Source organism: Trachemys scripta, chromosome 12 (assembly GCF_013100865.1).
Source record: "Trachemys scripta elegans isolate TJP31775 chromosome 12, CAS_Tse_1.0, whole genome shotgun sequence".
Taxonomy (NCBI): domain Eukaryota; kingdom Metazoa; phylum Chordata; order Testudines; family Emydidae; genus Trachemys; species Trachemys scripta.
Window position 1 is genome coordinate 43,830,373 of NC_048309.1, and position 23,765 is coordinate 43,854,137.

At 58.4% G+C, this 23,765-nt stretch overlaps 1 protein-coding gene across 1 annotated transcript; it reads right to left on the reverse strand.

The window, feature by feature from the left end:
* Nucleotides 1-44: 44 nt before the first annotated feature.
* On the reverse strand, nucleotides 45-22,599 carry SLC12A6 (solute carrier family 12 member 6). Its single transcript, XM_034787338.1, is given in 27 exon segments — nucleotides 45-914; nucleotides 1,004-1,137; nucleotides 1,350-1,534; nucleotides 1,617-1,724; nucleotides 2,022-2,153; nucleotides 2,268-2,437; nucleotides 2,519-2,714; nucleotides 3,263-3,431; nucleotides 3,510-3,532; nucleotides 3,534-3,615; nucleotides 4,151-4,270; nucleotides 4,540-4,638; nucleotides 4,834-4,952; nucleotides 5,224-5,398; nucleotides 5,799-5,856; nucleotides 6,080-6,178; nucleotides 6,437-6,595; nucleotides 7,027-7,241; nucleotides 7,426-7,667; nucleotides 7,819-7,949; nucleotides 8,157-8,211; nucleotides 8,616-8,762; nucleotides 9,033-9,164; nucleotides 9,607-9,695; nucleotides 11,409-11,453; nucleotides 20,086-21,206; nucleotides 22,411-22,599. Coding segments are annotated over 26 exon segments (3,450 nt in total). The 5' UTR covers nucleotides 20,360-21,206; nucleotides 22,411-22,599; the 3' UTR covers nucleotides 45-822.
* Nucleotides 22,600-23,765: the final 1,166 nt, after the last annotated feature.

Here is a 23,765-nt window from a genome sequence, read left to right on the forward strand (position 1 = left end):
TGACAAGCAGCGTGATCCCCCCAAAAACATAAACACCCCCCCCCCCCCCCACCCAAAGATCAAGTAGTGGGTGCCAGGCCCTGCCTTCCAATTGAAGCTATAGGGGGAGAGGAGATTGGATTTGCCTGTTTCAAGACTGCCCTGGGGGTCAGTGGCTCCAGAAACCGCCTGCCATGATTAGTGCTGAGACAACAGCAGCCAGGGGGAGGGAAGGGGGAAACTTATGTCCCTACCCTCTCATGATCCAGCAACCCCACCCCCCCCGATCAGCCCTATGGCTATGGGGCAGGAGTGAATGTGAAATAAAAAGTTAAGCCACAAGTGTGATGAGTTGGTGGTTTCTTCTGGTTCTCAACCCCACTCTGGCCCCTGCAAGGGGCATCCCAGCCATTAGGCCTAGGAAGTTGGATCAGTGACTGGCACTGGCCTGCCCTGCCCCCGAACAGGCCCCATTACAGCAACCATGCTGCTTGCACCCAAAAGGGGGGGAGAAGGGAGGAGGCCCACCACCCCCCTGCACCCTTCCACAGCATCTGAAAAGGGAAAGGAAGCAAAGCAGCTTTGGCACTGCGTGGTGACGGGCATCATGGGAAATCTCTCCCATCCCTGCTTTGTGAGGGTTGCCCTATGGTGACCCGGCCCTGTTGGGTCTAATACCACAGTCCCTTTGGTGCCACCCCCTTTCTTGCCCTGTAGGAGTAGAGAGGTGGGGTAACTGCTGCATGGAGGTGTGCCCTTGGTGAATTTTGGCATGCCTCTTCCCCCCAGCCTGTCTAGAGGGCAGCAGTGGAATGAAGTGGCAGAGGCCAGTGGAGGGGCACTCTAGGAGTAGATAGTGATGACCTCGCTGCCACCCCCCCGCACCAGCAGCACCCGCTCCAGCCCTTCAGTCAGCACCTCCAAGAACTCCATGTCTGGGGGACGGATTAAGGAGCCAACACTGGCAAGACAGATCGACAGCGCTCCCCCCACCTACCCCCCTGGCTCCCCACGCCAAGGATACAGTTCTCATCGCCTGCAGGGTTGCGGGGCGGCCCCGGCATGTTGAGCAGGACCAGCTTTGCGTCGTGGGACTTGTTGACGATCACCTCGTTGAGTTTGACGGCCGTGTGCATGCGCCGCACATTGGACTGGTCCCTGCAGGGGGCGGGAGGGTTAGCAGCGGCCACCGGGTAGGGGAGAGCCAGACAGTGCAGGGTGGCTCCATAAGTAGGGGGGTGTCCTGATGCCACCCCCGCGATGAGGAAAGCATTTCTAGCCTCATGTTAGGGCAGCTCTATCACCACCTCCAGGGATGGTGGGGGGGGGGGCTGGTCCCTAGGGGCTGATGGGAACCAAGAGGGGCTTACGGCTTCATGTTGAGCAGATCCTGCATGCCCTCGAGAGTCCGGGCCTTCTGCCCGCGGGCCGCCATGTACTTATCCTTAGTCCAGGTCATCTGCACCTTCTCTTGGTAGGTCTCTGTTTCCTCGTCCTCATCAGACCCGATGCTGGTCAGGCGCAGCATGGAGTTGCGGTCCTTCACCAGCTGGGCCTGCGGGAAGCCTGGGGGTGAGTGGAGGGGTGCCCCATGGGGGAGGGGAGCAGCCCACCCCCACCCCTCAGTCCCCACTTACCTCCCGGTCCCGCTCCGTCTTGGAGAGCCGCATGTGCCGCAGCATCTGGGAGCGCTGCTCCATCATCAGGGTCCGTTCGTAGGTGTAGGCTGAGATGTCGCTGTCATGCTGTATGGGGCACGTGTGGGGTGAGCTGAGGCCAGAGGTGCAACCTGCCCTACCCCCCTCCCAGAGCTGGCCTAGAACCCAGGAGTCCCAGCTCCCTCCCGCTCCAAACCCTGTACAAAGCTGTCCCATGTGAAGAAATGGGGCCTATACCTGGGGCTCCCAAGAGAGATTCCACTCTTCAGCTGTGGCAGTGCTGCCCCCTAGGGGCTGTTCTGCCCATATGCAGTCTCCCCCACTCCCGTAGGGGGGCCACAGAGCATGGTGCTCTCCCCCCAGCTGCCCCCTCAAGTCTCTCACCATCTCCACCACCTCCACCTCTGCCTCGATGCGCAGGTGGTACAGGAAGGTGGCCAGGTCCTTTTTCATCTGGATGCTGTTGTCCTCCAGCTGGGCCACCGTGAAGATGCGGATGTTGCATTTACGCCACACCTGGGGACACGGGAGAAGAGAGAGAAGCCAAGCACGGATGGGTCAGCACCCGCAGGTCAGCTCTCCATCCTGCTGCCCCAATCCCCCCTCCCCACACCGAGCCCCAACTGGCACCTTGTGCTGCTTGAGCAGGAAGGGCAGCAGCATGAGCATGCCTCCATCGTGGACGATCCACCACACGTCGATGTTGCCCTCAGCGAAGGGCTCCGCGTTGCTTGGGTAGAAGGCCACATTCTTGGCCACCAGTAGGGCCAGGTGAGCGGCTGTGGTGACTCGGACAGTGCCTATGGTGACAAAAGTGGGCGGAGGTCAGAGGGCACCAGTGGGGGAGAGGGGAGATCCCCCAAACCCGCACCCCCACGTACTGATGAAGGTCTTCCAGGCGCGGGCGTCCTCGCTCTGGCGCCAGGCATTGGGCCAGCCCATCACCACTGTGTTGTGCTTCATGCCGCCCAGGCCACAGGACTGGATGAGGTGGGAGATGCCCTCCCGCACCTTGGCTGCCACCACCAGCTGGCAGAAGCCCTTCACGCGCTCTGCCTCCATCAGGTGCTTGATGGTCTGCAAGACACATATACAGGGGAGCAGCTAGGGGGCGCTGTGCTGCTGGGGGCCTCTGCAAGGGAAGCCACAGCACTTGGGGGGGCACCATGCCGCAGAGAGCAGGGTCCGGGGCGCTCAGCAGGGGGTGGGTGTGTGCAGGAGGCAGGGGATGCTGTGCCACACAGAGCAGGGGCCAGGGGAGGTTCTACGGGGGGCACTGTCCTGGGGCTCAGCAAGGGACACCGTACTGCTGGCATGGGGGAGGCACTAGGCAGGGGGCACTGTGCCACACGGAGCAGGATGGTGGGGCGCTTGCCAAGGGGTATCATGCAGTGGGGTGTGACACAGCAGGGGGCACTGTGGCACACGGAGCAAGGGTCTGGGGGCAGGGGCTCAGGAGGGGGCACCAGGCAGCTGTTGGGGAATGGAGGAACTGTGGCATGGAGCAGGGCCAAGTGGCTTGGCAGGGGGCACCATGCTGCTGCGGGGAGGGGAGAGCGTCCAGCAGGGGGCACCGTACAGCAGGGTGGAGCTCGGCAGGGGGTGCTCTCTCCCCCTTCCCTGACCTGCTCAGCCGCCAGCGCCTCGGCGTAGTTCTCCAGGAAGTTGCCCACCATGACGGTGCCCACGATCGTCAGGCCCTTGCCCGCCTTGAGCTGCGAGGCGAAGGTCAGCAGGCGTGGGTGCTTCACATGCAGGTCCTCGTCCAGCTTCAGCAGCACCAGCAGCTGGGGCCTGCGGGGAGAGAGGGGTCACATGGAGGCCAGAGGGTGCTCACCCCATGGTGCAGCGGGTGTGGGGGGGCTCTCCTACCTCCAGTTCTTGGTGTGGGGGGGGGCCCTCCTCCAGGCGCAGCAGGGCAAAGCGGGCAGCGCTCAGCGACAGGCCCCGGATGCCGTCGCCCCACTCCTTCTCGGCTCTGCGGTGGGGGGAGAGAGACTGTGTTCAGCCAAAAGCCATCCACCCCACACCGAGGAGACGGGTTCACGTGAGAAAGCTGGGGAAACTGAGGCAGGGGAAGGGACCTGGCCAAGTTCAGACTGGACAGAACCCAGGCATCCTGGCTCCCAACCCACTCTTGTCCAACCACTAGACCCCACTCCCCTCCCAGAGCTGGGACAGAACCCAGGTGTCCTGGCTTCCAGCTCCCTCAGCTCTAACCCATGAGACAGGTCTTCCTGTACAGAGCCAGAGCACTACATCCCGGCAGGGTGACCACTGAGGATAGGGGATGTCTCCCATTACCACAGCTGCCCACAGGCCCCTGGCTGGCGGCCACCAAGAAGGCGAGGGCTGCCTGCCCCATGGAGCTCCCTAGCGGGCAGGAGATGGGGAAGCCGAGGCAGAGGGGGTGGGGAACTCCCCGAGGTCAGGGAGGAAATGGGTGAACCCAGGAGTTCCAGGGGCGGCCTGTCCAGCCCAAGGAGTGCCAGGCCCTGCAGGAGACGACGCACCCCTGGTACTCGATGTACTTGTAGATCATGCCGGCGATCACCATGGCGACGATGGCGTAATACCAGGAGGACACAAACATGAGCGCCAGGCAAATGCTCATGCCCACAAATGAGAGCGCCCTGCAGGGGGAGGGAGGGAGAGAGAGAGAGAGAGAGAGAGAACACACCCAGGAGTTTGGACCCCCATTCACACCCAACAGGCCCCTCCCAGAGCTGGGGAAGGAACCCAGGAGTCCTGTTGCCCAGCCCCCCCCCCCCCCCCCCCGCAACCCACTAGACCCTACACCCCTCCCAGGGCTGGGATAGAACCCAGGCCCTCCTACTCTAACCACTAGACCCCACTCTCCTCCTGGTGCTGGGGCAGAACCCAGGCCCCTAGGCTCCCTTACCAGTGGTAGTAGCGAAAGCGGGGTCTCCAGTTGGGGGTGCGCAGCAGGGTCTGCAAGGCGCAGGCCAGATTGACAAAGAGGTAACACATCAAGAAGAACCTACGGACCCAGACAGACAAGAGACAGTCAGGGGGTGGTGCCTCGGGAGCTCCCCCTAGGGCACAGGCTGACATGCCACCACGAGATTCCCCACTCTGGGATGGGGACGCCAAATCCCAGCTGGGGGCGGGAATCTTCCCCCTCCACAGAGTCCTGCCCACCCCCTCCCCCCACGTGGCTCGGCGAGGACCTTACATAGACAGGATGGGGGCCACGAGGTCCAGCGAGGCAATGAGGATGCCCAGCTCGGCGATACCCGCTGTCAGGAGCAGAGCCCACGTCGGCTCCCCGTTGGCTTTGCTATGGCCGAAAACCTAGGGCGACAGCACACAGGAAACCCAGTTCAGGAAGGCAGGAATGCAGCCAGCTCTAGGGTGGGGCAGCTGGGGGACAGCTACACAAAGCCACACAGGGATGGCTCGCCCAGCACTAAGATGCAGCCAGCTCTGGGGTGGGAGCAGCTGGGTAATAGCCATACAGCAACCCCACAATAGGGATAGCTTGCCCAGCGCGGAGATGCAGCCAGTTCTGGGGCAGGGCAGCTGGGTACTGTGGGAGGGAGAGCAAAGCGGAGCGCGTTATTACCCGCAGAAAGGGGATGATGTTGTCCTTGGCAATGGCCTGCAGCAGCCGGGGGGCGCCGGTCAGGCTCTGCAGCCCAGCCCCGCACGTGGAGAAGAAGGAGCCGATGACGATGACCCAGGGTGAGGGCCAGGAGAGCGTCCCAACCACCAGGTTCCCGTGCACAGCGTCGCCAAACCTGCCAGCCGGAGAGGGACCGTCAGCCGGGGGGACCGGGCGGGGAGGAGCCTCAGACAGGGGCTACAGACAGGAGGACCACACAGAGGGGGGCCCAATGAGAAGAGGGGCGATGGGGACTCTATGGAGGGGTATTGTGGGCTGGGGGGGGGCCCAGTGGATGGGGGGGCCCAGCAGAAGGGTGCTACAGGCTGGGGGGGAACCAATGGAGAGGCACTATGGGGACCCAGTGGATGGGGGATCCAGTAGAGGGGTGTTATGGGCTTGGGGGGACCCCAAGGAAAGAGGACTAAGGGTAGGGGGACCCACACCCCCTGAGGAGGCGGCAATATGGGGAGGACGGGCAGCCCCAGTGGCAGGTGCCAGCGGGGACACCATAGGGCAGGCCCCCCAATACTCACTTGTCCCGCAGCACCACCCCTTCAATGCAGGCCCCGAACAGAACCACGTTGCTGAGATCTATGGCAGTGTGGAGTCAAGGCGGCCATGGCCCCAGGGTCATAGCGGTGTGTCAGGATTCCCCCCACATAGCCTCACCCCATGGGGGGGGCCCTTCTCCACCCAGCCTCGTGTGGGCTCTGGCATGCTCTGACCCTGAGTGAGGCATGTCCCTCCCCTGCCCTTGCCCCGTCCGTGCCAGCCCCCTCTCCCCCCCACCACCACACCAGCCTTGGCAGGATACAGACGAAGGAGGTGGTGAGGATGGCCAGGATGGTGCCGATGGGGATGGATTTCTGAGCATCCTTCAGGTCTCCAGAGCGGTTCGAGCCAGCCATGATCCCTGCAGATATCGGCACAGGAGAAACGGCTGCCTGGTGAGCACCCTGCACTGCTGTCCCAGACGCTGGGGTTCTATTCCCTACCAGTGGATGCCTGCAGGGCCCCCTAGGGGTGATCGCCCCACACTGCCATCCTGGACACCAGGGTCCTATTCCCTAGCGGTGGGACCCTGCAGGGGCCCCTAGGGGTGATCACCCTGTGCTGCCGTCTTGGACGCCAGGGTCCCCCAGCTCCCATCCCCCACGGCAGCTGTGCTCACCGGTGACGGAGGGGAAGAAGATGCCCACGAGCAGGGTAAAGGAGGTGGTGATGTCGGCTAACACGTACTCCTGGCTCATGGCCCCCAGCACGTCGACAGAGTGGGCCGAGGGCTTCTCGATGATCTCCCCCTTCTGCAGGTAGCTGCTCCACAGGTTCTCTGCAGGGAGGGAGAAGCGGCTAGTCAGCAGGGCCGTGGGGTGAAGCCACATGGGGTTGGACTATCCCGTCCCACAGCCACCAGTGTCTCTTGAGTCGGCACCCGGGCGTCTGTCTGTACAACCCAGGAATTCTAGCCGGTACCATGAAAACTGCCGGCCCATCCTTTGGCTGGGGTTCTGGGAGCACCCCATGCTGCCATCCCTGATGCCTGGGTCCCATTCTCCCTCCTAATCTCCCAAGCTGCAGTGCCTGCGTTTAAGCCACTGGAGTATTTTGGGGGTCAGTGCTGGTGCGGGGGCCTCAGAAAGAGGGTTGAGGGGCTCCGTAGCTGGCAGAGCTCGTGCCCAGATTGCACTATCCTGCAGCTGTGGCAGGCTCCCCTCACCACCGGCTGGTGGGAGGATCCACCCAGCCATGCTAGGCCCTCACCGGTGATGATGCCACTGGCCAGGCCCGGGATGCCCTGGATGGAGGTGACGTTGTTGTGAGTGAAGTATTCATCGCAGGTGGCGTTTAGCTGCTTGCTGGAGTTGCAGAAGAGGCCCCAGAGCTGGGTGGGCACCGTGAAGTTGCCCAGTTCCTGGGTCTTAGCGCAGACGTTGATGTGCCGGCCAGAGAGGGTGCGGTTCCCCAGCATACAGACCCTGTGCCGGGCGGGAAGGCAGATAGACACAGAGCCCCAGAGCATAGAGCCCCCTGCTGAGATCAGTCCTGAGCAACCCCCCTAGGAGTACAGAGCCCCCCACACACCCCTAGCTGAGATCAGCCCTTAGTGAGTCCCACCCCCAAGGAGTGCCAATCCCCCCCGCAGAGCCCACCGGCACCTACGGGAAGCGGGGCGGGGCGAAGGAGGATTTGATGGCCCCGGCATAGATGGCCAGGATGGAGACGATGACGCAGGCGAGGAAGAGCGAGGCAAACTTGTTAACGTAGCGCACGCCGACGAAGACCACCAGCACCATGAGGACGAGGAAGGCCGAGCCGTAGACCCGCATGTTGTTCAGCATGGCTGCCGACTCCTTCAGTACGTCAGCACTGCGGAAAATGGCTGCCTCAGGGGCGATGTACATCTGTGCAGGGCGCAGAGAGAGACGTTACTTCCAGGAGGCGCCGGCTCCAAGCCACCCCAGGGCAGGGGGCCGGCTGGCTCAGGGGAGTGGGGAATGGGACATGTCACACACGCCACACAGACCCCAGTTCCCCAGGGGGCAGCCTTCTCACCAGGAAGATCTCGATGGCTCCCAGAATGTACATGGCGGCGGCAAAGGTGGTGCCTAGATAGAAGCAGAGCCCCACAGCACCCCCGAACTCAGGGCCCAGCGCCCGGGAGATCATGAAGTAGGAGCCCCCAGCTAGAGAGAGAGGACAGAGACAGTCAGGGAGCAGCTAAGGAGATTGGGGTGTGTCCCGAGGGCTCCCCATCCATAGGTGCCAGGGCAGGAGATGCCCTGAGATGGGGGTCAGAGAGGAACCAACCACCGCAGGGAAGAACTGAGGCCTGGCTGATGGGATGGGGACGCCGGCCAATCCAGGAGAGAAGAATGGTCTGCCCCACTCACCCGGCACGACTCCGTTGGTGGCGATGGCACTCATAGAGATGGCAGTTAGCAGCGTCTGCGGAGAAGGTAAAAGAGAACAGCAGGCAGTGTTGTTAGAGGAACAGCACTGAATTGGTAGCAGTCATAATGGTTTGCATGGCCTGCACCGAATGCAGATGCCTCTGGGATGGGATGAGGCAGCTGGAGAGGCCCAGTGAACAAGGGCTTGGAACCAGAAATGGTGGAGAATGACATCGCCAATGGTGGATGCAGGGCGGGCCTGGGGAGGCAGAACTGTATCGACTGAGGCCAGATTTGGGTAGGACACCAGAGTTTGCGATCCTTAGAAAGCTCACTACACTCTTCTGGCTGGGACACTCCCTGTAGCACAGTGCCCAACCGTGCCATGCTAGAGTCAGCACTGCCCACAAGGGCAGAGTGCCAGCGCCCCTTAGTGCCCCACTGAGGGCAGACACTCACACAGCAGCAGCAGATGAAGACAATGGCAAAGGCCTGCAGCACACCGGCCGTGCCCACCACCCAGGTGAGGCGCAGGAAGAGGATGACCCCGAAGATATTCTGCAGGCAGGGCAGATAGACACCCATGAAGGTGCCCATCTGGGGCGTCTGCAAAGAGAGAGACTGTGGTTAGGGCAAGGAGTGCTGGGAGGCAGGACTCTGCTCTGGGAGGGGATAGACTAAGAGGGCTGGAGTCCTGCCAGTGCCCTTCAATCTCACCCCGCAGCCCCCTGCTATCCCATCCCTGGCTCCCCACACTGCCCCCAACCCTGCCAGTGCCCCTCCATCCCACCCTTCAGCCCCATGCCACCCCAACCCTGGGATCCAGCCTGGTCCCAGCTCGGCCAAAGCCCCTCAATCCCACCCGCAGCCCCTCACCTTCGTGGGCTTCTTCTTGCCCTCTGCAATGTTCTCAGCCTCCTCATGCTCCCGTGCCCCCTGCGTCAGGTTGGTGTAGTTGGCCATGCGGTTAAGCAAGGAGGACACCTTCGGCCGGGTATCCATTTCCTCCTGCAGGACGAGAGGGGGTGAAATGGGGAGCTGTCCCCGTGCAATCGACGCTGCCTGAGTCTGCAGAGAGCCTGAGCCCGTCGCTGGGATGCAGCCTGAGCCGGAGCCCATTGTTCCAAGAAGTGTCAACTGCCTACGTGCGTCTCAAAGGAGTGTGAACTTGAAGCCCCGCCACCCCTATCCCAGCATTAGAGAACCAGTCAGAGGATGAGCACAGCAGACCCTGGCTGCTGGATTAGTTCTGGGGGAAGGGTCAAACCCCCAGGCCCTGTTACCCCATCAGGGTCAGGGCTGCATCACAGCTCCTGGATGGACATGAACCAGGCTTCAGCCTCTTAGCACTGGCCACCAGGGGGCAGCAAATGACCCCCTCCCTGCTCTGCCCTGGAGTGAGCCTGCCCTCTCCTCCCTGCCTGTGGGGAGCAGATTCCACCGGGGGTACCTCGAAGAGCGCCAGGTTCTTGTCGAAGTACTCATCCCCATCCTCGTAGCTGGTGTTGTTGAGATAGATGTCTTTCTTGCGCCCGGGGTCTAAGGAAAGACAAGGGGGACAAGGAGAACCCAGTGTGAGGTGCAGTGAGCTGGGGGGTCTCAGCCCTGTACCAGCTTACGAGGGTTCTCCAAGAGCCCAGCCATTCACCGCTTCCTCCTGGCAGGGGGGCCGCAGCACCAATTTACAGACACTCACACCTCTACAACTCCTCTGGAATGGAAGGAGACTGAGGCACAGCATTAAGAGTAGAACCCAGGAGTCCTGGCTCCTAATCCCACCCTGCTCTAACCCACTAGACCCTACTCCCCTCCCAGAGCTGGGGATAGAACCCAGGAGTCCTGGCACTCAGCCCCCCCGGGCTCTAACCTGTGATCTCACTCTCTCTCTGCCCCTTGGCGAGAAGTGAGTCAACAGTCAGGCTGCTGCCTGCTCAGAGGAAGATTCCTAGCTGGGCTGGGCAGAACAACAACCTGTTCCTTTATTGCCCAGCCCAGGCCCCCCGGCCATGGAATCCCAGGCAGATGCCTGCACAGTATGAACCTGCAGCCGCCTCCGCAGTTCAGCAGGGAGGCAGCAGCACAGGAATAACAACTCTCTACTACCCGAGGGGCAGGGTGCCAGAGAGCTCCCCAGGCCCCTTCTGCTGCCCACGGCTCGGGATGGGCCTCTGGGGCGGTTGGCAGAACACTGCCCAGGTTTAGCTCGCCTGGCACGGCTCTCACTGTGAGAGTGCCCCCAGTCCCCACCCCACTCCCTAGAGCACAGCACCCCCCAGTGCTGCACTGGGGAACTGGGGCCAGCACTGACTGCCAGGGGAGAGTGCTCCCACCCCACTCCCTAGAGCACAGCGCCCCCCAGTGCCAAACTGGGGAACTGGGGCCAGCACTGACTGCCAGGGGAGAGCCCCCGCCCCACTCCCTAGAGCACAGCGCCCTTAGCACCGCTCTGGGGCAGCGTAAGGTCACCCCCCATGGGCACTGCTGTTTGTGCAGCTGCCGGTGGCAGGGCCTGAGCAGCTCAGCTGGCCTCGGTGTTTGCTTTGTACACAGCACAGGGAAAGCCATGCTACCAGACAACCGCTGATGCGGGACAAGGTCAGCGGAGAACAAGATACTAACAAGTGAGCCCCACAGCACCCAATCCACGGGCTGGGGGCTCCCCGGCAGGAAAAGCCAAAGTAGACTACTTCAGCATGGCATTAGGTGGCATTGTACTGCAGAGATCAGAGGCTCAGTAGGGGGCGCTCTCCCCTCCCCGTCAGTGCTGGCCCCTGGGGGTGCTGTGCTGCAGGGAGCAGGGTGGGGGCTTCGTAGGGGCATTCTCCCCAACACCCCAGTGGCTTAAATAAAACCCAGGAGTCCTGTCGCCCAGTTCCAACAGACCAGAATGCCTCTCTGACTGTGAAATCGGGCTGAGAAGGACCATGGACAAAGTCACACCTCAGTTCTGGGCCTGGTGCTCAGGCTGCAGGTGCCTGCAAGGATCCAAGGAAGAGCAGATGGGTACCAGGAAAGAGGGGAATTAGTAGCGAGGGGTATGTAAATTACCCTCTCCCTAGGGTAGTCTAATCGAGGGGGTGAAACACACATGCACACACAGAGCAGGGCTTCGGCAGGGGGGCCGCAGGGACAGACACACACAAAGCAGGGCTCATCCCCTCCAGCAAGAGGTGATAGGCACAAATGGACACACACACAGGCTCGTTCTGGCCAGGAGAGAGAGACACACAGGACTCCTTAGCAATACCATACCTAAGAGCTGACACTGTTCCCCTGTGATGGAGGTTTGACTCACGTCTGAAAATCAAACAGAAGATGGGAAAAAATGAATCACAAAAGAAAAAAAAAGGAATGAAAAACAAACAAAAAAAGACTGATAAAATATATTTCCTCCCACTGATACATGTTAGCAAAGAAAGGGAAATGAGCAAAGAATCTGGGGGTTTTAGAGCATGATTTCAAAACCAAAAAGTAGCTGCAATAACATAAAAAGAAACCAGCGCAATCATATAGCAGAGTTCAGGGAGTGGGGGATGGGGCCTTTCTCCTCTAACAGACACCAGCTGCAATCTGACCCCAGAGCGGGGGACTGACTGGCTCACGGGGGTCAGGAATGGGAGATAAGGCCTTTTTCCTCTAGTGGGCACTGATTCCAGGGTGCTCTACGCAGCAGGGTAGGAAACTTGTCAGTCTGCCGCCCAGACATACACACGATAGGCTGGACCCCAGAGGGGCACAGAGCGCCAGTATCCCAAGATCGGACTCCTCAGATCTTTCCCTGTCACCTAAACCCTCAAGCAGCAGAGAGCAAGGAGACTGAGGGAGGCGGGTGGCTGGGTGACAGTTGCCCTGGGTCAGGCTATGAATCAATCCTTTGTTGAGCCCCCCCCCATCCCCCACAGCCGGGGGCTCTGGAAGAAGGATTCACCACAGCCCATGTGCTGCCGGGAGGGAAAGAAAGAGACAAAGAAGGGAGAGAGAGAGAAAGAGTCCAACCCCACAGCTCCCCCGGCTGTGTCTGTCCCCTGGCCCTGCTGCTCAGCTGCCCAGCCGATGAGGCAGCGTCTGGCGCCAGATTGGGGATTTTGTCCCTGCTCGCTGGGTCGGGGAACAGCCCAGGATAATTGGGGTTTACATGGAAGCAGCTGGGATCCTGCCCTTTCCAGCCACCCGGAGAACAGATCTGTCCCAATGCTAGCCCCGCTCCAATTCACACCCTGCCCCAGAGGTGGTCCTGTTTCGGGAGCAGGGAGAGAGAAAAGCAAAGCGTTGGACCACCTGTGGATGTGAAAAAGGGTCCCACAATACCAGGGGTCAGTGCCTTAGGACACCATACAGGACTCCTGGGTTCTATCCCTACTTACAGACACTTGATCCTGTGGCCAGTGCTTGAGCTGCATTACATTCCCACTCCACAGAGTTAGGTAGATTTTCTGTCACTGACCCCCTATCCCACATTTATATTTTCTGCTGAGAAAAGAACCCAGGAGTCTTGACTCCCAGCCCCTCCTGCTCTAACCACTAGACCCTCTGCCCTCTGGGAGCAGGAACAGAACCCAGGAGTCCTGGCTCTCTGCATGCCATCTGAGTGGCTGTAACTGCGCTGCCCAGAGCTGGGAGTACCTTCATAGGCCATCTCCTCTCCCTCTAGCAGACAGGCAGCATGAGCCCTGACAAGCAGAGGGCGGACTGGCAGGAAGCCAGGGGCTAGGCTTGGGATATAATCCCTGACGCTGCCCAGGCTACAGCCTGCCCTCCCTGCTGGAGCTAAATCGAATTAGCTGGGCTGCTGTGTGACATGAGGCCTGCTCCGGCTCAGCCACTGGGCCAGGGGGTGGGGGTGGTGGTTACGTATTTAGGAACATGGGGCCTTTCCCCTTCAGGGGGCACTTGCCCTGATCCAGCCCCAGGGTGGGGGAATGGCTGGACATTCCCCATCTCCCTAATCCCAGAGGTTGGGATAGAACCCAGGAGTCCTGGCACCCAGCCCCTCCTGCTCCAACCACTAGACACCACTCCTCTCCCAGAGCCACAGTGAGAGCTCAGGAGTCCTGACTAGGGAGCTGGATTAACACGCAGGCTTTGTATAAAGTCTTCCAGCTGCAGCTCAGAAAAGTCACCTCAGCCACGTGCAATGCCCAATTGAGATCCGGGCACAGTGGGTGGAAGATACTGCATGGAGTATTTCCCAGGCTGCACAGAGCCTGCTTTAGCCAGGAGGGGGCAGGGAAAAAGAAAGAAAGAATGAAAAAGTCAGACAGGAGGAAAGAATGAAAATGTCAGAGAAATGGAAGGCAATTCCCTGCCAGGGGAAGGAGCCAAGCCAGCACCGACTCCTCTGTGCAAGCCCAGAGCAGGGGTAGATGCAGCGAGAGCTTCCCCCAGTGTGCACCCTTTCCTAGAAGCGCCCCCTCTAGATCGACAGGGGAGGCCAGTCTCTGTGCCAAAGGTGAGTGCAAACCCAGTGCTCCAGCCACTGAGCGTAACTGATTATTGATTAGGAACCACAGGGAGCAAGGCAGAAAGGAAAGGGTTAAGCACATGGGTGGTGGTGGGGAGGGGAGGTTTGTCATCTAATGAGGTTCTCAATGAATCCAGATTCACGCGCATGGAGGGATATAAAAACACTGCACTGGGATCACTGAGATGCAGCCACCTCTGGGGCAGGGCAGCTGGGTAACAGCTACACAGCAACGCTGCACTGGGATCGTTCACCCAGTGCTAAGATTCTACAGTCACCTCTGGGGTGCAGATTGACAGCTACATAACAATTACACAGCGAGACTGCACACAAATGGCTCGCCTGGGACTGAGATGCGGCCACCTCTGGGGTGGGAGCAGTTGGGTAACAGCCACACAGCGCTGCCATGTAGGTTTGGGACAAACAGTGAAGGAGGGTGCCATGTGGCTTGGACCAGAACAGAATCACCAGAGCTTGAATTTGCCAGGACAATGGGGTTCGCTCCTTCTCTCTTGGTGGCAGGGGCTGTCTAGAGTCTGAGCAAAAACAGCACCCCTCCCCTCCCTTTAACTACCCCCATCACCACTGCTATGACAGAAGCCCCTACTGCCCATCATCAGCTGCATCAATCCCCAAGGGGACAGTCACCCCGCAGATCCCTTCCCAAAAACTGCCTGTCCAGATCCACACTGGACCCAAATGCACACCAGCCGTGTACAGGTAACAGCACAGGGCAGGCCCACGGCCCGTTCTCTGTCAGGGTCTCCAGGCCTGATCCAAATCCATGGAAAGGTTCCACTGAGATTGGAGGGCTCAGGATCAGACCCCACAGCACATTCCAGTTCCCCCACATCCTCACACAGCAGAGAAAGTGAGGCCCAGAGCAGGGGAAGAACCAGCGCAGAAAGCACACAGCTACAAAGAGGAAGAACCCAAGAGTCCTGGCTCCCCTGCTCTCTAATCCACTAGATCCCACTCCCCTTCCAGTGGTGGGAACAGAACCCAGAAGTCCTGGCTCCCAGTGCCCCTGCTCTAACCACTGGAGCGTACTTCCTTCACTAATCAGTAGCGGAGCTGTGGTTGGTGTTTAACTGAAGATCATGCAACGGGTTGGGAAGAGCCCAGGGGAGGCTGCTATGATGGTTGACGAAGGCAGGCAGGGGAGAGGGCTTGGATCTGGGGAGCTATCAGGAGGCAGGAGACAATAAAGAGATACTGCCCCCCCCCATGTACCCGCTCCCCCCCCCCCGAGAAAGAGGGGGCAGCCCAGGTAGGGGAGGAGCAGCCAAGAGACAGATGCAGGTAAAGCAGATTAATGTGGCGTGTTTACATGACGGCTCACCTGACACCGTGATCTCTCTGGGCATCCAGATGCCAGCCCTGTTGGCTCCTTCCTGGGACCCTTCTTCCACCCCACCTTCCTCCTCATCATCCACCTTGGTAACAGTGAAGTGAGGCATTTTCTGGACTAACTTTTCCCCCCAGCACCAGCAAAGAAAGGGACTGGAAGCACCGGGATCAGGTGACCAGCAGGCTCCACGGGAAGAGGCGGGATGGGGGGGGGGGAGGGCGTGTTCCCCTGCTGTGTGTGTGTGTGTGTGTGTATTACTGGCACTAAGAGGATTAACTGCTCCACCTACAACCACTTCCACTCTCCCGCTGAACTGTAGCAGGCAACATGGGAGAGGCAGGGACCCGAACGGGCCCAGCACTGCAATGCAGCCAGCTCTAGGTAACAGCCCCACAGCTACTGTCTGGATGGAGAAGTCTGTAGCCACCTGAGCTGTAGCATGGCTTTCAGAGAGGCAGGATGGAATCAGATCAGGACTCCTGGGTTCTATCCCCAGCTCTGAGAGAGGAGTGGAGTCTAGTGGGTTAGAGCAGGGGGGCTGGGAGGCAGGACTCCTGGGTTCTATCCTTGCTCTGGGATAGGAGTGGGGCTAGTGGATTACAGCAGGAGAGGTGGAGCTGGGCAAACTCCAGCGCATGGTGGCTTTTTCCCTACATACCCCGCCCTCTTTATTTATACCATGAAGGAGCAGAGATTAGGGAAAAGGTCTTAATCAGTTCAGGAAATGCCTAAACGGGGAACTCCAGGCGAGGGTGAATGACACAAACACTGGGTTGGACCCACACCACTTCCCACTCCAGAATGGGGTTAGCCACACACCCCTGCCCTGAAATGACCCCTTGAGAAAGCAGAGGAGAGCCCTGGCGTAGTGGCCCCTTCAGTTCTCTGTTGAGGCTTCCCACCCCCTGCATTGGCTCAGGTGAATTAGTTAACTTAGCAAACTGCTTTGAGATGATCAGGGAAAAGGGATTAGGGACAGAGCAATGTAGGGCTTGTCTACACTACAAAATTAAGTCGACTTAAATTAAGTGGACATACAGCCACTGCAGTATTTAAAGTGGTGGTTCACATCCTCACCAGGGGCGCTTCCACTGATTGAAAAGGGACATTGCTAGATACTGACAGCTGGAGCCCGGCAACCCTGGGGCTGACAGCCTCAACTGTAGGCACGGGGCTCACAGTTGCCCCTCCCACAGCTGTTAGGCGGATGCCGGGCTCACAGCTGGGTCTCCCCCCCACCCCGGCATTGACAGCCCCAAGGGTGAGCCCACAGGGGACTCAAATGCACAGCAGGGAGCCTACCAGCAGTGAAATTGACGTTATTGTCAGTTTCATGGCTGCTATTATTTCAAATTTTGGCTTGGGCTGGGATGTCAGCCTGTGGGGAGCTCACAGCTGGAGTCCCCTCCCTCCTGAGCTGACAGAGGGAGATGGAAAGGAAATGTGAAATAAAAGCAGCCGTGAAACTAACAAGGATGTCAATTTCACCGCTGGTAGGCTCCCTGCTGTGAAACAAAGACAGGTGCAGGCTCACAGCTCTGGCTGTCAGCCTGGGGACAGTGGGGGGAGCCTCCCACTGTGACCTCCCCACTGCTGGGGCTGATACCTGGAGCCCCCCTGCTGCCACCCAGTGAGAGACTGGGGGAGGGCCCAGGATCATGCTCTCCTTCCCCACCCCTCCAATCCCTCACGGGGAGGGCTGGAGGGTGCTAACAGCTGTCAGCCCACCTTGGGGCTGACAGCCAACAGCCAACGTAAATAACGCAGTGTCTACACAGACACTGCATCACCCTTACTACATCGACATAAGCCCTACGCCTCTCGTGGGGGTGTAGTGGGCCTACTTATTTCGGCAGAAGCACCACTGTAGTGTAGACACAGACATAATTAGGTCGACGTAAGCTGCTTTACGTCCATCTAAGTATGTAGTGTAGACCTAACCTCAGTTCCCTTATTAGGGACAATTCGCGTTCCCCAGTCAGGCATCTTTTAACTTTATTTCTGCTGCCATCAACAGGCCAAACCACACATTACACCACTGTATATGTTCAAGTGGAATAGTCAGAGGGGCTGCAGGTTGGGATTGAGGGGCACCAGCAAAACTATTGAGTTGAGGGAAGACAAGTGCTGGGGCAGCAGGTGCTGTAGATCGGTATTGAGGGGCACCAGCAGAGGTGGGGGAGCCCAGGAATGGGATAGCAAGGGGCTATGGGTCAGGACTGAGGGGCACCAGCAGAGCTGAGCAACAGGGAGAGGTCAGGACTAGGATAGCTGTAGGTCAGGATTGAGGGGCACCAGCATAGCTGTGTGGGAGGGAGAGGCCAGCGCCCAGGGCTGGGATAGTTGGGGGCTGGGTGTAATTTTGCTAACAACCTCTAGTCCTGACCCAGAGCCCCACCTCCTGTTCCAGTTATGCCCTTTCAGTTCCTCCTCCGCTGATCTCTGCCCCAACCGCGCATGCCCACACAGCTGTGCGATGTCCTAGAACAGAGAGGGGCTGAGGTCAGATCACACATTATGGGTCAGAACTGGTGTCACCCCCCGGGGTTTCTCTTCGGCTGCCACAGAATCAGGACTGGTTCCAGGCCTCCGCTCCCCCTGCAGTCAATCCAGAGTCACCTCTGACTGCAGTGGAGACCCGACTCCATTTTGTTCACAGCACAGAAAGGAGACACATCCATCTAGCTTGGACAGAGGAATCAATGGACAGGGAGGGCCAGAGAGCCAGCTGTGAGAATATGGGATTGGTGGGGGGGGGGTAATCAGGACCTAGCCCCTAGCACAGAGGGAGCCCAGGACAGCACTCCATCCCCACCCTCACAGGCTGCGAGCTCTCCCAGCCCTATGACTGTTTGAGAAACAGAGAACAGGCGTAGGCAGGAGCCGCGAAGGGCCATTTGTCATGGGATGATGGGAAGGAGGGGGCTGTACGAGACAGGGACTGTGGGTGAAATAAACAAGTGGGGAGACAGCTCAGCATGGAGGGCAGCAGGTACTCATGTCGGTGGGTCAAGCAGCTGCCATGCACGAGTGTATGATGAACAACAGCAGAGCACTATACGCACGCGTGGGTGCATAAGATCACGTAAGCTCTATGCACCTGTCTCTGTGCATACATGAGCCGCTGTTAAAAACAAGTCAACCCCATGCACACGTGTGAGCTTGTACAGCTGTGTCTTTGTGCATGTACTGAAAAAATCCAGGAAGTTGTGTGTGTCTGTCTGTCCGTGTTCTCGCTCATCGCAGCCTTGGGGCCACATCAGACCATGCAGCAACCTCCTCCCCAGTTCCCATCCGCTCTCTCTCTGCCCAAGGACAAAGGACGTCCGGAAAAGCACAGCCAGCCTCTCCCGGGAGATAAACAGCTGAGGTGCTGGGGACATTAAGTCCCCGAGGCGCTAGCTGTCTGCTCATTTGTCCTCCTGCTGCAGGCCTGCCACACACACACGCATTCGTGCTCTCCAGTTCCTGCAGCGCCTGTTTTGCTGCTTCACTGGGCTTCAGGCCTCTGATGGCAACAAAAGGGCCCCCTTCGAGGAACACAGCCGCCTTGATGTCTTGTGAAACGTCTATGACGTTACCAGGGTACTGTCCCACAAGTGATCCCATAGAGGGAACGGGGAGCACAGGACCGTCCAGGGTGCGCCAGTGGAGAAGGCTCATAGGCATGTGAGTATGAGCTGGACAATATCCATAAACCAGCTCTCCCTTCCTGACCCCAGGCTGATCAGCTTTGCCCCGGAGCATGGCCATCCATGAGCCTCTTATGACAAGGGGGAGATGAACAGACCTGGTGCCAGGGCGGACTCACAATTGCACACTCATGTTCACTGCAAGAGCTGGGAATGAACCCAGCGTCCCAGCAAATCCCAGCTCTAAAGAGTCACCTCCGCCCCCTTTAAATCTCTCCTTGCAATTTCAATCCAATCCAAAGTCCTCCTTCACTTCCTGTCCTAAACTCTTGGTGCTGTTAAAGCAGCAGCCATGCTCCACACCAGAAGCAGCTGCATCTCAGCACTGTGCATCATTATTAGGCACTGTTACACAGCTGCTTCACCCCAGAAGTCGACGCATTTCAGTACTGGGTGAGCAATCCCTGCGCACAGATCCTATGAGACAAACACGGCATTTATGCGCACGTACTGCAGATCACAGCATTATCAGGCCTGTAACATAACCCACGCTGGGAGGCCCCGAGAGGAGCCGTGACTCTGAATCAGTGGTGACCAAAGCCCCACCACCAAGTTCTAGGACTCATCTCTCATCTGAGTCTGCATGAAAAAGGGAATCAACAGGATTAAAGGGAAGTTCAATTCTCCCGAGTCATTTCCGCTGAGTCTTGCTCAGCATTTCCCATGCAAGAAAAAGGCTGAAGAAATAAGGATACTGGCTGAGTCAGTGATAGCAATAGAGTCAATGCACTATAACCCTCTGTGAAAACACAACCCCATCCAGCCACACCTATCTTAAAGCTGGCAACCAAGACACCTCACCCCCAAAATGAAAGCTGGAAGTGTGTTCCCATTTGCTCACAACAAACGGGAAGACCAAAGCATTTAGGAGGCACCTGATGGGCAGTGACAGAGAACTGGCAAGACAACTGCACCTGGTGATGTACTAGCCACCATAAACTGGCCCACCCCACTGCAGCCATGAATTATTGTGGAGTCGCCCATAAATGATCCCCCCTCCATCTCCAATGCACCCATGAGTCATCCCTCTCTAATGCAGCTGAAAGAGGTCTCCTTCCATCTCCAGCATACCCAGCAGTTGCACAACTGCAAGTTGGCCAACAGATAGATGCATTGCAAGTTGAGTGTGCCATTTCCAATGCACCCATAAAGTTTCTTCCTCCACTTCCAATGCACCCCTAAGTTGCAGTGGACGCATCCAACATCCCCTGGAGATATCCTGCTCTAGCGCCAATGCACAAAAACTGTCCACCTCATTGCATCCATGTCTCTCATCACTCTCCCACAAGATGTCCACCTCCAATGCACCCAGGTCTCCATCCACCCTCCCACACCAGCCCAAACCACCACAGTGGTAGCCACATCAACACTGGTGACTTCCCAGCTTCTCGTGCTCATGCACATAACCGGCGAAGTACCGCCTACCTTCTGCCATGTCATGGGGGTTGGACGTCCTGTCGCTAGCCGGTTCGCCCGCCACAGTGGCCCCAGAGGTGGTGGCCCCTGAGAAATCACTCATGCCCTCGCTGCGGCTTGTCTCAGGGACACTCTCCCGGGAGCTGAAGCGGACCCGGGAGCTGGAGCGGGAGCTGAGGTCCGGACTGGTGTCAGAGAGGCCTGGGATGTCATCAATTTTCGTAGGGGTCACCATGAACCGGACGGAAGCCATTTTGGCAGGAGACCGTTGGCGTTGGTGCATGCGTGCGTGGAGAAATGTAAACTTCCTGGAAGCTTTAAATTCTAATAATCCAGAAACAATAACAAATAGAAGGGAAACGATAATTTAGGAGGGTAACGAAATGAGTGGGGTAACAGCAGGCTCCACCACCAAGTGGATTCATGTCTAGGGTGGAGTCTCAGCGGTCTGGTGCGATGTGGTGCCCAGACATCCAGTGGTTATCAAGTGAGTTTTCCACAGGTGTGGCTAAAGGTGGAGCACGGGAGGTGACCCATGGTTTAACGTGCAAATATTTCACAGCTGCCTGATTTAGTCAACAATTTGTTTGTCGGAGGCCCTAGCCCGAGGCTTTGGCATGCAGACAATCCTTGGAGAAGTGCACTGCAGGGCCAGTATGTGCAAGGAGAATGTCTCACAAGTCCTGGGGAAAGCACTTGTTTGCAAATATCCTGCAGGGAAGGTGGTTCGAGGAAGGGGTCTGTTGGTTATGGAAATGAGACAGTGCAAGGAGGCAAAAGAATTTTACAAGGTCCTAGTGCAACGATGGGGGCAGAAGAGAACACGAGATCCAGGTGCGAGGAGGAGAATTACCCACCGGTTTCTGGTGTAATGTGCAAGGAAAGCAAGTATCCTAAAGAGTTCTGCTGCAAATATCCCACGTGATCCTGGTGCAACAAGAAGGTGAAATAGCTCAAGGGTCCTGGTGCAGGATGGCAGCTATTCTACATGGTTCTGGTACAAGAAGGTGGAGTATCCTAGTCCAAAGAGATGATTATTGCACAGAGTCCTGGTGCAAGGACATATGAAACTATTCCTTGAGGTCCTGGTAGGGTTATGGTGCAAAAACGTACAACTTTTCAACAGGGTCCTGGGGTGAGAAGACAACTATTAAATGTCAGCCTAGTGCAAGGACACACAATAGCACAAGGCAATATGGCTATTCCAGAGGATCCTAGGGCAAGGGCCCACAAACTCCCTAGTGGATCCTGATGAAACTCACATGAAGGCATGCAGTCATGCAAGGGTGAGAAAATCCCACACGTGAACATGTGAAGCCCCCATGTAGTCCACATACAGGGGATATAATTATGCAAGGGCATACATATCACCAATGTGTCAATGAGGCAAGGGCATGCAAACCCACTGCAGGACAGGGATGATGGTGCAAGACCTCCAGTATGTTGGGGCAGCAATAGAGTGAGGGATATACAAAATCCTAGTGAGTGGGATGATTGTGCTCAATCCCCAAAAAGGAGGAATGATTTATGTGCAAGGAATTTTAAAACCCTTATGAATAAATCACTGGTGAAAGGTCATTCTTGAGCTCTGTGAAGAAAACAATGGTGCAAGGGATGTGGGTCTCTCAAGTCACTATTGGAAGGGTTGTGTGAACCCCATAAGTGGAATCAATAGGTGCAGAAGTCAGGCAAGCCCCCTGTGAATTGGTGCCAGGGCGTGCAAAAGTCTCACGGGGGGGGGAAAGAGGAACCAGTGGTGCAAAGGCACGAGACCCCTATGAACAGGTCCATAGTGTGGGGGTGTGCAAAAGCCCTGTGAGGGAGCAATGGTGCAAGGGACACACAAGCCACATGTGGGGGAACCAGTGGTGCAAGGGGTATGCAAGAGCCCCCTGTGCAGATCATTGATGCAAAGGCTGCACAAGAGCCCTGTGAGGGGGGAGATGGTGCAAGTGACATACAAGCCACATATGGGGAAGTGATTGTGCAGGGGGTGTGCAAGAGCTTCACACACAGGTCATTGGTACAAGAAGCGTGCAAGAGCCTTGTGAGGGAGCAATGGTGTAGTGGGTGTGCAAATCACATATGGGGGACCTGATGGTGCAAGGGATGTGTGAGAGCCCCATGATGGTGCAATAAGGGGAGGGGCGTGCAAGAGTCAGTGGTGCAAGGGGTTGTACAAGACCTCCCCCGAGGGCGGGGCGATGGTGTGAGGAGTCCCACACTGCCCACTTATTTATGGGGGGCTCACACTGCGCGTGCGCAGCAGCCCCCCGCCCCGCGGCGCCCCCTCGCCCGAAAGCGCGGGAAAAGCCCCGGGCAGCCGTTGTTTACCTCTAGTGCGCGCCGGCCTCAGCTCCACAGCGTTCCACAGGCTCCCCGCGCGCCGGGGCTGCAGCTCCTGCTGCCGCTCGCGCTGTCAGCTGCCGGCTTCAGTAGAGGAGGGGATGGTTCGGAGGAAGCGCGCTTCCCCCACCCCTTTTTCGGCACATGCGCAGACCCGGAGAGTTAAGGCTATTGCTGGGCTTCAGTGTAGTTCTTTATGGGCGGGGGAGGAGCGGGGTCAGAGGTCATGAGTGGAGGGGGAATACCGTAGCCCGGGGACTGCTGGGAGTCGTAGTTTTCTAAAGGGAGGGGGCGGGCTAGGGGCAATGACAAATGTGGAAGGGGCATTAAGGGTCAGGATTAATGGGGGGCAAATGTGGGGGGCATTTGGAGGCACAGCAGAGGGGCAAATATGGGGAGGGGCAAATTCAGGGGGTGGGCATTACAAGGGCAAATGTGGGGGGAAGGGGTATTTGAGGCATTAGGGGCTGAGGCAAATTAGAGGAGGGGGCATTTGAGGGATAAGGAAAGGCAAATACAGGAGGGGAGTGAGGGGCAGTGGGAGAGTTGGGGTAACTGTGCAGAAGGAGCGATTTGGGGGACAGAGGAGGGGAAGGGCAAACGTGGGGAGCTTTAGGGAGCTGGCAGTCTCTGGGGAGAGATGGGGGAGAAGGGTGTGGGGGGAGGGGTAGTTGGGGGTCACCCCAACTTCCTGCCTCCAGCCTGACAGGGTTTTGATGCCCCCCCAACCCCCAGAGGAGGGTGGGAGTGGTGCCCCCACCCCCGTGATCTCTCCAGAGATCAGGCTGCCGTTGATGTGAGCTATCCCATGAGGGGCCCCAGGCTGAGCCCCTTCCTGCTCATGCCAGGGATGGATGCCACCCTCACTCCTCTTCCGGCAGGAGCCGGACTGGCACAGCTCACAGGGCCCCTGCCACGCCATCTCCACTGCTGGCGCTTGCCGAGGGGCCCGAGCCAGCGAACCCGCCGCCAACAGCTCCAGTTGGACATCAAAGGCTGTCCTGGGGCCCTGTGCAAGGCACTGCAAGGAGCACAGCTCCTGCCAGCCCCGATCCCCCCCACCCCACACAGCTCTGCCGTGCCCCACTCCTGACCCATAGATCCCTGGGATTTCCCCACCTCAGCTCTGCTGGTGCTACTCACTCCCAACCTGCAGCCCCTTACTATCCCAGCCCTGGGCTTTCCCCCACAGCTCCGCAGCCTTCTGGTGCCAGGTATGGCGCCGGGACCGAGGTGCTACCCCTTTATTCTCTGCCAAGCCCTGGTCCCCTCGACGCTGCCTGTGAAATGGGCAGAGCTGGCCCAGGGCCAGAGGGAGCAGACGAAGCATGTGGGACATGTCC